This window comes from Salvelinus namaycush, chromosome 31, assembly GCF_016432855.1.
Source record: "Salvelinus namaycush isolate Seneca chromosome 31, SaNama_1.0, whole genome shotgun sequence".
In the NCBI taxonomy this organism is placed as follows: Eukaryota; Metazoa; Chordata; class Actinopteri; order Salmoniformes; family Salmonidae; genus Salvelinus; species Salvelinus namaycush.
This window is the reverse complement of record NC_052337.1, coordinates 20,702,473-20,717,186: the sequence shown is the minus strand read 5'-3', so window position 1 is coordinate 20,717,186 and position 14,714 is coordinate 20,702,473. Positions and strand designations below refer to the sequence as shown.

Here is a 14,714-nt window from a genome sequence, read left to right as displayed (position 1 = left end):
TCCCGACACAAATCTAGGGTTGCTACCCAAGCCGGCTGGTCATTCATTGTATAGGTTCGGTTGCCAGAGCAACGACCCAGTTGTTCAGTCTTTTTGTTCTGTATCTATGGACTCGACCCAGTCGTTTGTTCTAAATGTTTCATTGCCATACTGCCTGACAACGTTCTTATCCCTTGCTTGCTAGCTAGCCAACTACAGCTGACTTACAGTCACGTCAAACATTGCAGCCAGAATAACAGCAAAGTAGCTACATTTGCGTTTGTTTAAGCTGTTGTCTAGTGACATTTATTTGGATACATCCATAACAATGAGCTAATGAGGCACGATTTCACCTGGCATAGAAAATGTGTTCTCTCGTCAGGACACTGTTGTTCAGAGGAGCTAGCCAACAACACAGCTAACACAATCACTTCAAACTGAAGCTGGAAAGACTGCAAACTAGCTGCACTTCATTTAGTTTTACCTGTTTTCTATTGATAGTTCTTTGTATATATCCATAAAAATTATGCTGATTCATGATTTCGAATGGCTGAGAAAAGTTGCCTGTCTGTCTCATCCCGACTCCCGACAAGTTCATTACTATGGGACAGCTGGAGATTGAATTTGCATATTGAAACAATGTTGCAAATGTCGGAGACAGACAGCAAGGTTTATACAAATTGTTGTTGAAATCTAAATGCTGGTCTAAAAGAAATGTGAGATACTGGAGATCAAGTTCATAAATTGCCTGGCTGCGCAGTCAGATGGGACAGCGTAAATAGGCATTTCAACGTCATAGATTTAGCCGGTGGTAACTTGTGGAATAGACACCGGCTAGATTTAGGTTTTAACCAATCACCATTCAGGATTAGACCCACCCGTTGTATAATACTTTTTAATCTGCAGCTCTACAAGCTATTAACATTGTCCATAACATACAGACCAAATAAAACTTTTTATATTACCATGGAGATCTCTTGAGGTTAACAGATGTTAATTAAGAATCTATCTATAGTTTTACAGTCAACATTGGACCATGGGCCCCTCCAGGGTCTGTCTATCTGTCTGTCTGTCCGTTGAGTGTGAAGGTGTGTGTGGAACTCTGAGAGAGATGCTTGGCTGCCTTTTATATTGATCGCAGGCAACGCCACAAACTGTTCTCTCTCCCTCTGGCCCCTCTCTGTACCTTTAAAAAAGAAGGCCTCCCCGCGAATCTGGGCCACTGCATCAAAGTGACTGGTGCACCTGTCAGGGGAATCTCGTGCTGGCCTAAGAGAAGAAGAGAGAGAGAGGGGGGAATTAATTAAAGAAACTAAGACAGAATGTACACCAAACCACTTCTCTATCCCCAGTCACTATGCCAGTCTAAATCAATGTCTTCTCATCTTAAAACATTTTGCGCATGTCTCTGTTTGTGTTTATGTGTGCAGAGCGCTCATGCACACTATGCTTGTGTGTTTATCTACTGAGTGTATGTGTGTGTGTCACTTAAAAAAACAGGCCAAACATCCGGGGAGATGTTATCGTCCTGACGCAGGAGACCGAGGTCCTCACATGCATTATCCCAGTGCTAATGACTGACTTTAAGCGCCTGACGTGTTCGGGCTGCAAATGACGAGGCAATTACCACAACAGGGCTGCTTTTGTGAGACGCTACTCGCCTAGCTCCTTATTAACAAAGATCTCTATTCAGGGAGTATTAACAGAGGAGCTGCGCAGAGAGGACTATATTAGTGACCTTTGTCAGGCTAAATCCACCTTGTCCACACATCATCCTGCAAGATGGAGTGGCCGAGAAATTATAAGGGAAAGCTACAGAGAGGAGTGGGGAAAAATAACAAAAAAGAGGACAAAGTATCCACTTGCTACCAGTCAAGTATGAAAATCTATTATTTTCTTGGGGCTTCTGTTCTGACACTTGCTGTTGAGTGCTGTGTAGTCTGGTGTGTGAACACTGGCGACGTGGTGTGGTATAAACATACACATTTAATACTGAGCACACGGGGAAACAAGGACTGTTATCTCTCTCTGCGGCATTGTGACAATGTCCAAACTCGCTGAACTGCAGGACAGTCTGGAAACAGAGGGAGAGAGAATGGATGTATACGGGTGTGTGTGGATATACACTCAGTGGATCGTTTATTAGGTACACCCATCTAGTACCGGGTCAGACCCCCTTTGCATCCAGAACAGCCTCAATTCTCAGGGGAATGGCTAAACATTTTTTAGCTGAACCCGGTGTGGTCGTCTGCTGCAATAACCCATCCGTGACAAGAATAGATGAGTTGTGCATTCCGAGATGTTGTTCTGCACACCACTGTTGATCTGCGTAGTTATTTTCCTGCTTGTGGCCCGTCTGTTAGCTTGCACGATTCTTGCCATTCTCCTTCGACCTGACTGGATGTTGAACTGACTGGACGCTGACTGGATGTTTTTAGCTTGTCACACCATTTTCTGTAAACCCTAGACACTGTCGTGCGTGAAAGCCTAGGAGGCCATCCGTTTCTGAAATACCGGGAACCGGCGCGCCTGGCACTGACAATCATACCATGCTCAAAGTCGCTTAGGTCACTTGTTTTGCCCATTCTAAAGTTCAATCAAACAGTAACTGAATGCCTCGATGATGCTCGTCTGCCTGCTTTATATAGCAAGCCACAGCCACCTGACTCACTGTCTGTAGGAGTGAACCATTTTCGTGAAAGGGGTGAAGTACCTAATAAACTGGCCTCTTGGTGTATGTGAGTGGGTGAGTGTATGTGCGTCAGCAGATGTATTATATGGAGTGTTAAGGTGTATGTGTGTGTGTGTGTGTGTGTGTTTGTGTGGGTGTGACTCACGGGACAGTAGATCTGTTCTCAGGGAGGTCCAGTAGTACAGGTGGGTCAGCGGTCTGGGAGAGGTCATCTGGCTGGGCCGTATGTGACACTGAATCACTCACCCCTGGGAAGGACGAGAGGTCAAGGGTCAATTCAACTGTAATTAGAGACACACAACCCCACATTCACATACACACATTCCAAGCACACAGCCCCACTCTACAGCGGCAGCATGATTCAACATGTTTTCTCCTCCCTTCTTTTCCCTGTCTCTATCTCACCTCGCTCTCTCTTTCCTTTCCCTGTCTCTATCTCACCTCTCTCTCTCTTTCCTTTCCCTGTCTCTATCTCACCTCTCTCTCTCTTTCCTTTCCCTGTCTCTATCTCACCTCTCTCTCTCTTTCCTTTCCCTGTTTATTTCACCTCTCTCTCTCTCTTTCCTTTCCCTGTCTCTATCTCACCTCTCTCTCTCTTTCCTTTCCCTGTCTCTATCTCACCTCTCTCTCTTTCCTTTCCCTGTCTCTATCTCACCTCTCTCTCTCTTTCCTTTCCCTGTTTATTTCACCTCTCTCTCTCTTTCCTTTCCCTGTCTCTATCTCACCTCTCTCTCTCTTTCCTTTCCCTGTCTCTATCTCACCTCTCTCTCTCTTTCCTTTCCCTGTCTCTATCTCACCTCTCTCTCTCTTTCCTTTCCCTGTCTCTATCTCACCCCTCTCTCTCTTTCCTTTCCCTGTCTCTATCTCACCTCTCTCTCTCTTTCCTTTCCCTGTCTCTATCTCACCTCTCTCTCTCTTTCCTTTCCCTGTCTCTATCTCACCTCTCTCTCTCTTTCCTTTCCCTGTCTCTATCTCACCCCTCTCTCTCTTTCCTTTCCCTGTCTCTATCTCACCCCTCTCTCTCTTTCCTTTCCCTGTCTCTATCTCACCTCTCTCTCTCTTTCCTTTCCCTGTCTCTATCTCACCTCTCTCTCTTTCCTTTCCCTGTCTCTATCTCACCTCTCTCTCTCTCTTTCCTTTCCCTGTCTCTAACTCACCCCTCTCTCTCTTTTCTTTCCCTGTCTCTATTTCACCTCTCTCTCTCTTTCCTTTCCCTGTCTCTATCTCACCCCTCTCTCTCTTTCCTTTCCCTGTCTCTATTTCACCTCTCTCTCTCTTTCCTTTCCCTGTCTCTATTTCACCTCTCTCTCTCTTTCCTTTCCCTGTCTCTATCTCACCTCTCTCTCTCTTTCCTTTCCCTGTCTCTATCTCACCACTCTCTCTCTTTCCTTTCCCTGTCTCTATCTCACCTCTCTCTCTCTTTCCTTTCCCTGTCTCTATCTCACCTCTCTCTCTCTTTCCTTTCCCTGTCTCTATCTCACCTCTCTCTCTTTTCTTTCCCTGTCTCTATCTCACCTCTCTCTCTCTCTTTCCTTTCCCTGTCTCTATCGCACCTCTCTCTCTCTTTCCTTTCCCTGTCTCTATCTCACCTCTCTCTCTCTTTCCTTTCCCTGTCTCTATCTCACCCCTCTCTCTCTTTCCTTTCCCTGTCTCTATCTCACCTCTCTCTCTCTTTCCTTTCCCTGTCTCTATCTCACCTCTCTCTCTCTTTCCTTTCCCTGTCTCTATCTCACCTCTCTCTCTCTTTCCTTTCCCTGTCTCTATCTCACCTCTCTCTTCTTCCTGTCTCTATCTCACCCTCTCTCTCTTTCCTTTCCCTGTCTCTATCTCACCCCTCTCTCTCTTTCCTTTCCCTGTCTCTATCTCACCCCTCTCTCTCTTTCCTTTCCCTGTCTCTATCTCACCCCTCTCTCTCTTTCCTTTCCCTGTCTCTATCTCACCTCTCTCTCTTTCCTTTCCCTGTCTCTATCTCACCTCTCTCTCTCTTTCCTTTCCCTGTCTCTATCTCACCCCTCTCTCTCTTTCCTTTCCCTGTCTCTATCTCACCTCTCTCTCTTTCCTTTCCCTGTCTCTATCTCACCCCTCTCTCTCTTTCCTTTCCCTGTCTCTATCTCACCCCTCTCTCTCTTTCCTTTCCCTGTCTCTATCTCACCTCTCTCTCTCTTTCCTTTCCCTGTCTCTATCTCACCTCTCTCTCTCTTTCCTTTCCCTGTCTCTATCTCACCTCTCTCTCTCTTTCCTTTCCCTGTCTCTATCTCACCTCTCTCTCTCTTTCCTTTCCCTGTCTCTATCTCACCTCTCTCTCTCTTTCCTTTCCCTGTCTCTATCTCACCTCTCTCTCTCTTTCCTTTCCCTGTCTCTATCTCACCTCTCTCTCTCTTTCCTTTCCCTGTCTCTATCTCACCTCTCTCTCTCTTTCCTTTCCCTGTCTCTATCTCACCTCTCTCTCTCTTTCCTTTCCCTGTCTCTATCTCACCTCTCTCTTTCTTTCCTTTCCCTGTCTCTATCTCACCCCTCTCTCTCTTTCCTTTCCCTGTCTCTATCTCACCCCTCTCTCTCTTTCCTTTCCCTGTCTCTATCTCACCCCTCTCTCTCTTTCCTTTCCCTGTCTCTATCTCACCTCTCTCTCTCTTTCCTTTCCCTGTCTCTATCTCACCCCTCTCTCTCTTTCCTTTCCCTGTCTCTATCTCACCTCTCTCTCTCTTTCCTTTCCCTGTCTCTATCTCACCGCTCTCTCTTTCCTTTCCCTGTCTCTATCTCACCTCTCTCTCTTTCCTTTCCCTGTCTCTATCTCACCACTCTCTCTCTTTCCTTTCCCTGTCTATCTCACCTCTCTCTCTCTTTCATTTCCCTGTCTCTATCTCACCTCTCTCTCCATCCCTTCCTTTCCCTCTCTATTTCACCTCTCTCTCTTCTTTGTCCTACCTTGCCTGTTACCTCTCCAGTCTCTTCCCTTCTCCCCCAGCCACTTATCCCCTCTCACCTATCAGTCTTCCTGTCCTCCCTCCCTCTCTCTCTTCTCATCTCCCCTCACCTATCCGTCTTCGTCTCCTCCCTCTCTCAGTAGCATGGCACACAGTGATAAGCAGGGTCTGTGCCACAGGGATGACCAATTAAAGCATTCTCTCCACTCCCTCCCACATTAACCAGTACGCTAATTAAATCGATTATCACTGCATACAAACTAATCAATTCTGCTTCCTGTGCCGAGGCCTTGGGTTTCCTGCTCTACACCGCCATGTTGCACTAAGGGATGGGCGGACACGTCCCATTAGGAATCATGGGTAATTCTAGGAGACATTTGCATTGAGAGGTTTGAGGGGTGGTGGTGGGGCGGTCTGCGCCTGTAGATTAGACAGTTAATGTATACAGTACCTCTAGGATTTTCTGCACAGTGTATGTACATAGAAGGGATGTCAGAATGCCAGTCCATTGATGTATGTCTAGTATAAGTGAGATAGGCGTGTGGAGGGGCGGGTATAAAATAATCATAGAGGAGTAGCTAGGCAAGATGTGTTCTGATTTGTGGAGAGAAGGATAAGGATGACTGAAATAGTTTCAGGTTTAATTGTCACGTGTTCAAGTACAGTGAAATGCCTTTCTTGTAAGCTCTAACTCAGCAATGCAGTAATCAATGTCAATGTAGTACTATAAATAACATAAGGTAATAGGAAAGAAAGGTGGAGAGGAGAGTGGAGCGGCAGATGACTGGAATATGCGAGATGGATAGAGGGGGTGGAGAGAGAGAGAAGGGGAGAGGTAGATAGATAGGCAGGTATATATACAGTGTATTTGGAAAGTATTCAGACTCTTTGACTTTATCCACACTTTGTTACGTTACAGCCTTATTCTAAAATGGATTAAATTGTCCCCCCCTCCTCGTCAATCTACACACAATACCCTATAATGGCAAAGCAAAAACAGGTTTTTCGAAATAACTGAAAATGCACAATTACATAAGTATTTAGACCCTTTACTCAGTCCTTTGTTGAAGCACCTTCGCCAGCGATTACAGCCTCAAGTCTTCTTGGGTATGACGCTACAAGCTTGGCACATCTGTACTAGGGGAGTTTCTCCCATTATTCTCTGCAGATCCTCTCAAGCTCTGTCAGGTTGGACGGGGAGTGGTGCTGCACAGCTATTTTCAGGTCTCTCCAGAGATGTTGAATCGGTTTCTAGTCCAGGCACAAATCTTGGGAAGGGTACCAAAACATTTCTGAAGCATTAAAGGTCCCCAATAACACAGTGGCCTCCATCATTCTTAAATGGAAGAAGTTTGGAACCACCAAGACTCTTCCTAGAGCTGGCCGCCCGGCCAAACTGAGCAATTGGGAGAGAAGGGCCTTGGTCAGGGAGGTGACCAAGAACCCAATTGTCACTCTGACAGAGCTCCAGAGTTCCTCTGTGGAGATGGGAGAACCTTCCAGAAGGACAACCATCTCTGCAGAACTTCACCAATCAGGTCTTTATGGTAGGTAGAGTGGCCAGACGGAAGCCACTCCTCAATAAAAGGCACATGAGAAACCAGATTCTCTGGTCTGATGAAACCAAGATTGAACTCTTTGGCCTGAATGCCAAGCATCATGTCTGGAGGAAACCAGGCACCATCCCTACAGTGAAGAATGGTGGTGGCAACATCATGCTGTGGGGATGTTTTTCAGCGGCAGGGACTGGGAGACTAGTAAGGATCAAGGGAAAGATGAACGGAGCAAAGTACAGAGCGCTTAGGACCTCGGACTGGGGGCGAAGGTTCACCTTCCAACAGGACAACAACCCTAAGCACACAGCCAAGACAATGCATGAGTGGCTTCAGGACAAGTCTCTGAATATCCTTGAGCGGCCCGACCAGCCCCGGACTTGAATCCGATGGAACATCTCTTGAGAGACCTGAAAATAGCTGTGCAGCGACGCTCCCCATCCAACCTGACTGAGCTTGAGAGAATCTGCAGAGAAGAATGGGAGAACCTCCCCAAATATAGGTGTGCCAAGCTTGTAGTGTCATACCTAAGAAGACTCAAGGCTGTAATCGTTGCCAAAGGTGCTTCAACAAAGTACTGAGTAAAGGGTCTGAATACTTATGTAAATGTGATATTTCAGTTTAGTTTTTTTATTATAAATTTGCAAAAAAAACATGTTTTTGCTTTTTCATTATGGGGTATTGTGTGTAGATTGAGGAGGAAAAAAACTATTTAATCAATTTAAGAATAAGGCTGTAACATAACAAAATGTGGAAAAAGTCAAGGGGTCTGGATACTTTCCGTATGCACTGTATGTATTACACTCAGTGTTGGGAAACATTGCGGGGTAAGAAGCAGCTGTGGTGTTATGTCGCTATGTACTGTATACCCCTTAGCAGCCCTTTTCCCATGATGGTGAGGCGATTTGAGGTACGTACCGTAGAGCTGCCAGACACGGACCTTGTCCTCATAGGGGAGGTTGTACTTGAGTGGGTCCCCCACAGGGCCCTGGTAGTACGGCCTCATGATGGACTCTATGGCTGAAGTGTGGGCCAGGCCAATAGCATGACCAAACTCATGCACTGCTACCGCAAACAGATCCATCCCGTGAGAGTCTGAGGGGAGAGAGAGAGAGAAAGAGAGAGAGGGAGGATAGACGTGAGAAAGATAACAATGAGATTTCTCCATCCATCGGAGCAGAGAAAAGCTTTGATATGGCTTTCATATCATGAAAACACACCTCACTGACAGACAGAAGAATGCTATTACTACCTTCTCAACTCTCCATTTTGAGTGTTGGACTGACCTACTACACCTCTACTATCAAGTGTGGGGATTGCAGAGTGTGTTTCTCTTACTTCTGAACTCATCTCCATATTGTTAGAGTTAAGAGGAGAAGCAGTCAGGCACAAACGCTTTTAATGCTTTTAGGCACAAAGCATAGAGAGATAGCTATGGAAATACAGTCTGAGCCACAAGCTGTCATCCACAGAGCATGCAGGGACACCTGGAGCGACTGCAGCAGGCTAAAAACACCTCTTCCCTCCTCGGCAGAATTTGCAAAAAAAAGAAAGAAAACCTGCTCGTCTGGCTCTGCTAAGCGAGACTAAGAGTTCAAACCTGCGGCTAAGAGATTTAGATTGCGGCTCCACCATCCACCAAACTCGTTGGTGTGGTGTGTGTGTCAGCATGCCACAGCTAGCTAGGTTCCCTGTCTCTGTGTGCGTGGCTAGCCTTAGATTAGCACAGGCTTGGCTGCGCCTCAGTGTCATACTCAAACACAGACAATGGGGCGAGGTGCTGGTATATTCCCTCCTGGTTAGTCACCAGGCTGATTGAAGGCCCAATACATGTCCTAATCTACAGGAGCACATTGTGCAGAAATGTAGTGGAGAAATGGAGTATGTATGAGAGGAAGGGAGGGAAGGAGGGAGGGAGGTTATGGTACCATTTAATTTACAAGGAGTATGCAGGGTGGAGGACAAAGGGAGGATGAGCGAAGGAGAGGATGGGAGAGAGGGGGAAGGAAGCAGGGAGGTCATGGTATCTACGGTGCCATTTATTTTACACAGAGTCACTGTGGTGTTCATCCCTGTGACTACAAAACAGACTGACTGCCTGTGTCCAACCTTGCCACACAGAGATTTGGCTGATGTTCTAGATTCAATTAAATGCTGTATTCATTCAGTTGGACCCTGCTGGTAAAAGAGGTGTCTGGTCTGGGATGGTTAGCAGCAGGCGGTGCAGAGAGAGGGAGAGAAAGAGTGCAGGCTGGGGACCCTCTAAAAGCAAGCCACAGCTGGCCAGGGTCCTGCTTGGTAGGCTTTAGGAGGTCTGTGGAGGATGATAGTAAAGGCTGTGTGTGTGATGAGAGGAACAGACCATATTCCCTTTAGACTACATCTGGTTCAGCCCTGTGACTGTTTACTCAGCCAAAATGCTATCAGCTTTGTGGAACCTGATATAATCGGGGGAGAGAGAGGGACGCTTTAGTTCACTCCATGCCCTGTTACTCCATCTCCAAATATGAATAGCGCCCCATTCTGATGTCTCTCTTCATTCCTCAAGAGAGGGCTGCTGTTCCTCTGTGGTGGTGGTGGTGGTGATGGAGTACAGCCTGTTTGGCCATGGTGTGCAGCCTGGTCCCTGAGGAGCTGAGGAGCCAGTCAGCCAGAGCAGGGAGACTAAGTGACTGACTGACAGCTTGATATTGTGGATGAGCAGTGTGGAGCAATTTCTCCCTTCTACACTATAATTTCATTCTCTCTCTCTCTCTCTCTCTCTCTCTCTCTCTCTCTCTCTCTCTCTCTCTCTCTCTCTCTCTCTGCCTCTCTGCCTCTCTTTCTTGATCTCTCTGTCTGTCTGTCTGTCTGTCTGTCTGTCTGTCTGTCTGTCTGTCTGTCTGTCTGTCTCTCTCTCTCTGTCTCTCTGTCTCTCTCTCTCTCTCTCTCTCTCTCTCTCTCTCTCTCTCTCTCTCTCTCTCTCTCTCTCTCTCTCTCTCTCTCTCTCTCTCTCTCTCTCTCTCTCTCTCTCTCTCTCTCTCTCTCTCTCTCTCTCTCTCTCTCTCTCTCTCTCTCTCTCTCTCTCTCAAACACAAACATGAACACACTAACGCGTGCACACGCATTGTGAACCAAAGCCAAATAGCGAATGTCATCAAAACACACCTGTTTAATGAGCCTTTTGTTTCGGCCAGCATAATCATTCTGCATTAGCGAGCAACCAGCGGAGAGATAATTAATTAAAGCAATCTGCCTGCTGTCAAAACAAAAACAGCCTTTCCCTGGCTCCACTTATGTGACCCGGACCCCGAGAGTCTGCCCCGGCCACCCCATTGGATGTCTCCCCTGTCAATCAACCAGTGGAGAGCAGAATGCTAGCAAACTTAAATGGAGAATTTAGCATTCTGGTAGCTACGCTGTTCTCCAAACACCCAGATTCAATTCATTGCTAATTACAACACATTAGCAGATGGCCCTCATAGGGGGGAATGTTCTAAGGCTCTGCCAAGAACAATACACTGGGATAAGTTTTCAGAAAACAGGCAAGGGGAGAGAGAAAAGAGGGGCGAGAGGGAAAGCAATTACTGGAATCCTTATTTCTCTGATAAGGTCCATCCCTCTTAAGAAGATTAAGGCCCCAGAAATCTGCTGAACTGCCATGTTTCACTTCTAGCTCCTGACCTTACAAGTTTACAACTTCTCCAAAGATTATCTTCTTGTTCGAAAGTTGCAGGAACAACAACCCACTCCAATATCTAGGAGGGGATAGGGAAGAGATCCAAGGCCAGGCCTTGAATCCTGTTGCAGACTGACTAAAAAGCACCTTGATAAAATAATCACCTGTATGACTCGCTATTATGACAGAAAACTAGGGACAACTAGTTAACGTTTAACTCCCTTATCTAACCCAAAGCACCAACAACATTTTCGGTACGCATGTCAAAGCACACAATCCTTCAGTGTCGTAAACACAACATTTACCATACGACACATACATAACACTCACCAAGGCAAGGCATTGGTGTCAGTTTTAGTAAGAGCGCTTCGTGGTTAGCACAGCCTACTGAGTGGAGGGACTAAGAGCCGTGGTGTCCACCCGACGGACTGTGAAGCTGAGAAGAAATTAAGAGCTGTTTAATTAACTGGCTCCTCTGACTCGGCGACTCACGTCTGCCGCCAGAGAGTCAAGGCAAACAAACACAAATAAATAGAGGACTAAATTCCTTGTTCAATCCAGGCAATGAAATTATACTAGAAATCTAGATGGTGGTGTGGGGCATTCAATAGTTTCAGTTAAAGGATTCATATCATAAGCAAATACTGGAGCGATCTCATTCCTTGTGTGGGTTGAGAAGGGTAAATCATAATTTTCATCATTACCATTGTCCTTCACTTCCTCCTCATCATCATAATTTATTCATGCAGTGTGCCAATGATGTGAGATTCTTGGAGAAAATATGTATTTTTCAATAATCTTCCTTCCTCCATTTTCTCCCACATCAGTGAATCTACGGCTCTATCCGCCCATCTTCTAAGTGTATTCCCCTGACCACCACCGTCTCTCCCCTCCCTCCCCTTGTACTCCACCTTCCAGGCGCCGTGTAAGCATCTGCTGCCTGCCTGGTCTGGCCTGTTGGGAGCCCTAATTGGAGCAGACTGAGCCGCTGTCCAGGAGGCCTCCTGCAGGACAGGGGGAGACCAGGGCACGGCCTGGCGGCCTGGCCCCATCAACATGGCACACCAGCTGGGTCAGTCTGCATCACGCAGCCCTACTCCTCTCCCACCCCCCCACACTGAGGTCTGGTTTGGTGTATCTTTGGGAGGGTGATGTACTGTATCTGTCCTGTCAGATAGGTCATGGGGCCAGCATACATCACGCATTACATCACTTCACCTCTCCAGATGTGTTTGGTTGTCTTTCTATCTTTATCAAGGCAAGCGATGTGGAGGTATTGGGCTTGGCTAGAGTGGAATATGACTCTATAAACTGTAGGATCTGGATCTCTGGGTGCTCTCAGTAGTTCTAGTCTCATCATAGGTGGGGAGACGAAGGGGGAGCTCGTTCTCTTTTACCTTACTTGAGAAAAAGAGACATTAACCAACACTGTCTATGCTCACCTGCTATCCTCTTCCTCCTTCTGTCTCAGGCAGGAAGGAGAGGTAAGGGCATAACAGAAAATGCATTAGTTTCTCCATCAGAGATGGACAGGAAGGGAGAGATGGAGGGGGGCACCTTGAGTCTGCTCAGGCTGATGAGAATGGGAGATGGAAGAGGGGGAAGTGGTGGGCAGTCGATCAGCCTAGCAGCAGCAGGCGGACTTAATGATTAATGAGAGCATCTGTGAGTCTGGGAGCGGCTAGTCAGACTGAGTGACCCATGGCTGACCAACCAACTGCTAGAGCCGTGAGGTGTCACTCGGCATTGTACGCACGCATGCACTCATGCACACACACACGCACACGCACACACGCACGCACGCACACACAAACTTCTGGAAATGTACTTCATACAAATAAATATAATGAACAAATGAACAGTATAGCACATATACAATTCATGTACAATACACACTAGTCACTGAAGGCACAGTAAACTACCAACCACTCACCTGGTGATCTGAAGGTCCAGGCCTCATCATCATCAAAGTGGGTGTCCCCTGCCGTGAACCTCTCTCCGGGGAAGAAAGCGTGTGCCACAGTGCCCCCCGGCCCGTCAAAGGGGTACCCGTCGTTGTGGTCAGCCTTGGTGAAGTCGATCTGGATGTCTGCGTCGTTGCCCGCCACTTCATGGAAGTTGAGGGGTGAGATGTCACTCCAGACCTTGAGAGCGTAGTACATGAGAGCCCGTACCGTATCTCGACCCAACAGAGGAGACTCCTTAGGAAAGGTACGTATCCTGGAGGTGGAGAGGAATGAGAGGAGAAGAGGGAGAGGAAGAGACCAAGTGGGAGAAGAGGAGAGGGGAAGAAGGAGAGGATGAGAGAAGTAGAGTGGAAGCAGATGAAAGTAGGAACAGGAGTAGAGGAAAAGAGGGCGAGAGGAGGGCGAGAGAGGAGAAAAAAGATAAGAGGAGGAGAGAGTGAGAGGGGGAGAGGAAAGGTCAACATTAGAATACTGTACAAGTACACTGGCAGAACTGCATTCACTGGTCAACAAAATGTTAGCTGATGGCAACAGGTTGTCAGTTCATGAATGAGTATAGGGCTTGTTTGCAGATACCCACTGATTGTATCTCCTTTTCCATTTCATGGCTTGGTGAGCCCTCGCAGTGGAAAACAGATTGACCATAGCGTTCAAATGCATCAACATCTTTGAACTGAGTTGTGGAGAGATGAGAGAGAGGAGAAAGACACAAAATGAGCTTTCAGGAATAGCTTTCGAGGCACTCTCCTCCCTTCTCTCTCTCACTCTCTTTCTCCCTCTCTCCCTCGTATCTCTGTCTCTCCCTCTGCTACAGCAGTAATAGGATTTGAATAAACAGTGGGGCAGTCATACTCTCGCCCTCTCTCTTCCATTCTCCTCTTTCTATTTCCTAGCAACCAGAGTCATATAACTACCATTAGCCAATGTTGCTGGCTACTCAATATGTGCAATGAACAAAAATATTAACGCAACATGCAACTATTTCAAAGATTTTACTGAACTAATGTTCATATAAGGAATCAGTAAATTGAAATAAATTCATTAGGCCCCAAACTACGGATTTCACATGATTTCACTGAGAATACAGATATGCATCTGTTGGTCACAGATACATAAAAAAAAGGTAGTGGTGTGGATCAGAAATCCAGTCAGTATCTGGTGAGACCACCATTTGCCTCATGCAGCGTGACACATCTCCTTCGCATAGAGTTGATCAGGCTGTTGATTGTGGTCTGTGGAATGTTGTCCCACTACTTGTCAATGGCTGTGCGAAGTTGCTGGATATTGGCGGGAACTAGAACACGCTGTCATCTAGAGCATCCCAAACATGCTCAATAGGTGGCATGTCTGGTGAGTATGCAGGCCATGGGGCTGTGCATTATTATGCTGAAACATGAGGTGATGGCGGCGGATGAATGGCATGACAATGGGCCTCAGGATCTCGTCGCGGTATCTCTGTGCATTCAAATTGCCATCGATAAAATGTAATTGTGTTTGTTGTCTGTAGCTTATGCCTGCCCATACCATAACCCCACCACCATCATGGGGCACCACCATTGCCCACACAACGCCATACACGCTGTCTGCCATCTGCCTGGTACAGTTGAAACTGGGATACATCTGTGAAAAGCACACTTCTTTAGTGAGCCAGTGGCCATCGAAGGTGAGCATTTGCCCACTGAAGTCGGTTACGACGCCAAACTGCAATCAGGTCAAGACCCTGGTGAGGTCGACGAGCACACAGATGAGCTTCCCTGAGACGGTTTCTGACAGTTTGTGCAGAAATTCTTTGGTTGTGCAAACCCACAGTTTCATCAGCTGTCCGGGTCGTTGGTCTTAGACGATCCCGCAGGTGAAGAAGCCGGATGTGGAAGTCCTGAGCTGGCATGGTTACATGTGGTCTGCGGTTGTGAGGCAGGTTGGACGTACTGCCAAATTCTC

The 14,714-nt window shown here is 47.0% G+C and overlaps 1 protein-coding gene across 1 annotated transcript in view; it reads right to left on the bottom strand.

The window, feature by feature from the left end:
- Positions 1-14,714, bottom strand: part of LOC120025505 (matrix metalloproteinase-17-like) — a 53,956-nt gene that overhangs the window by 10,214 nt on the left and 29,028 nt on the right. Inside the window, exons 3-6 of the mRNA XM_038970073.1 lie at positions 12,740-13,026; positions 8,067-8,243; positions 2,817-2,919; positions 1,166-1,248 (exon numbers count right to left, since the gene is read on the bottom strand). Of these exons, the coding sequence (XP_038826001.1) occupies positions 1,166-1,248; positions 2,817-2,919; positions 8,067-8,243; positions 12,740-13,026 (650 nt within the window). The remainder of the gene's footprint in view (positions 1-1,165; positions 1,249-2,816; positions 2,920-8,066; positions 8,244-12,739; positions 13,027-14,714) is intronic.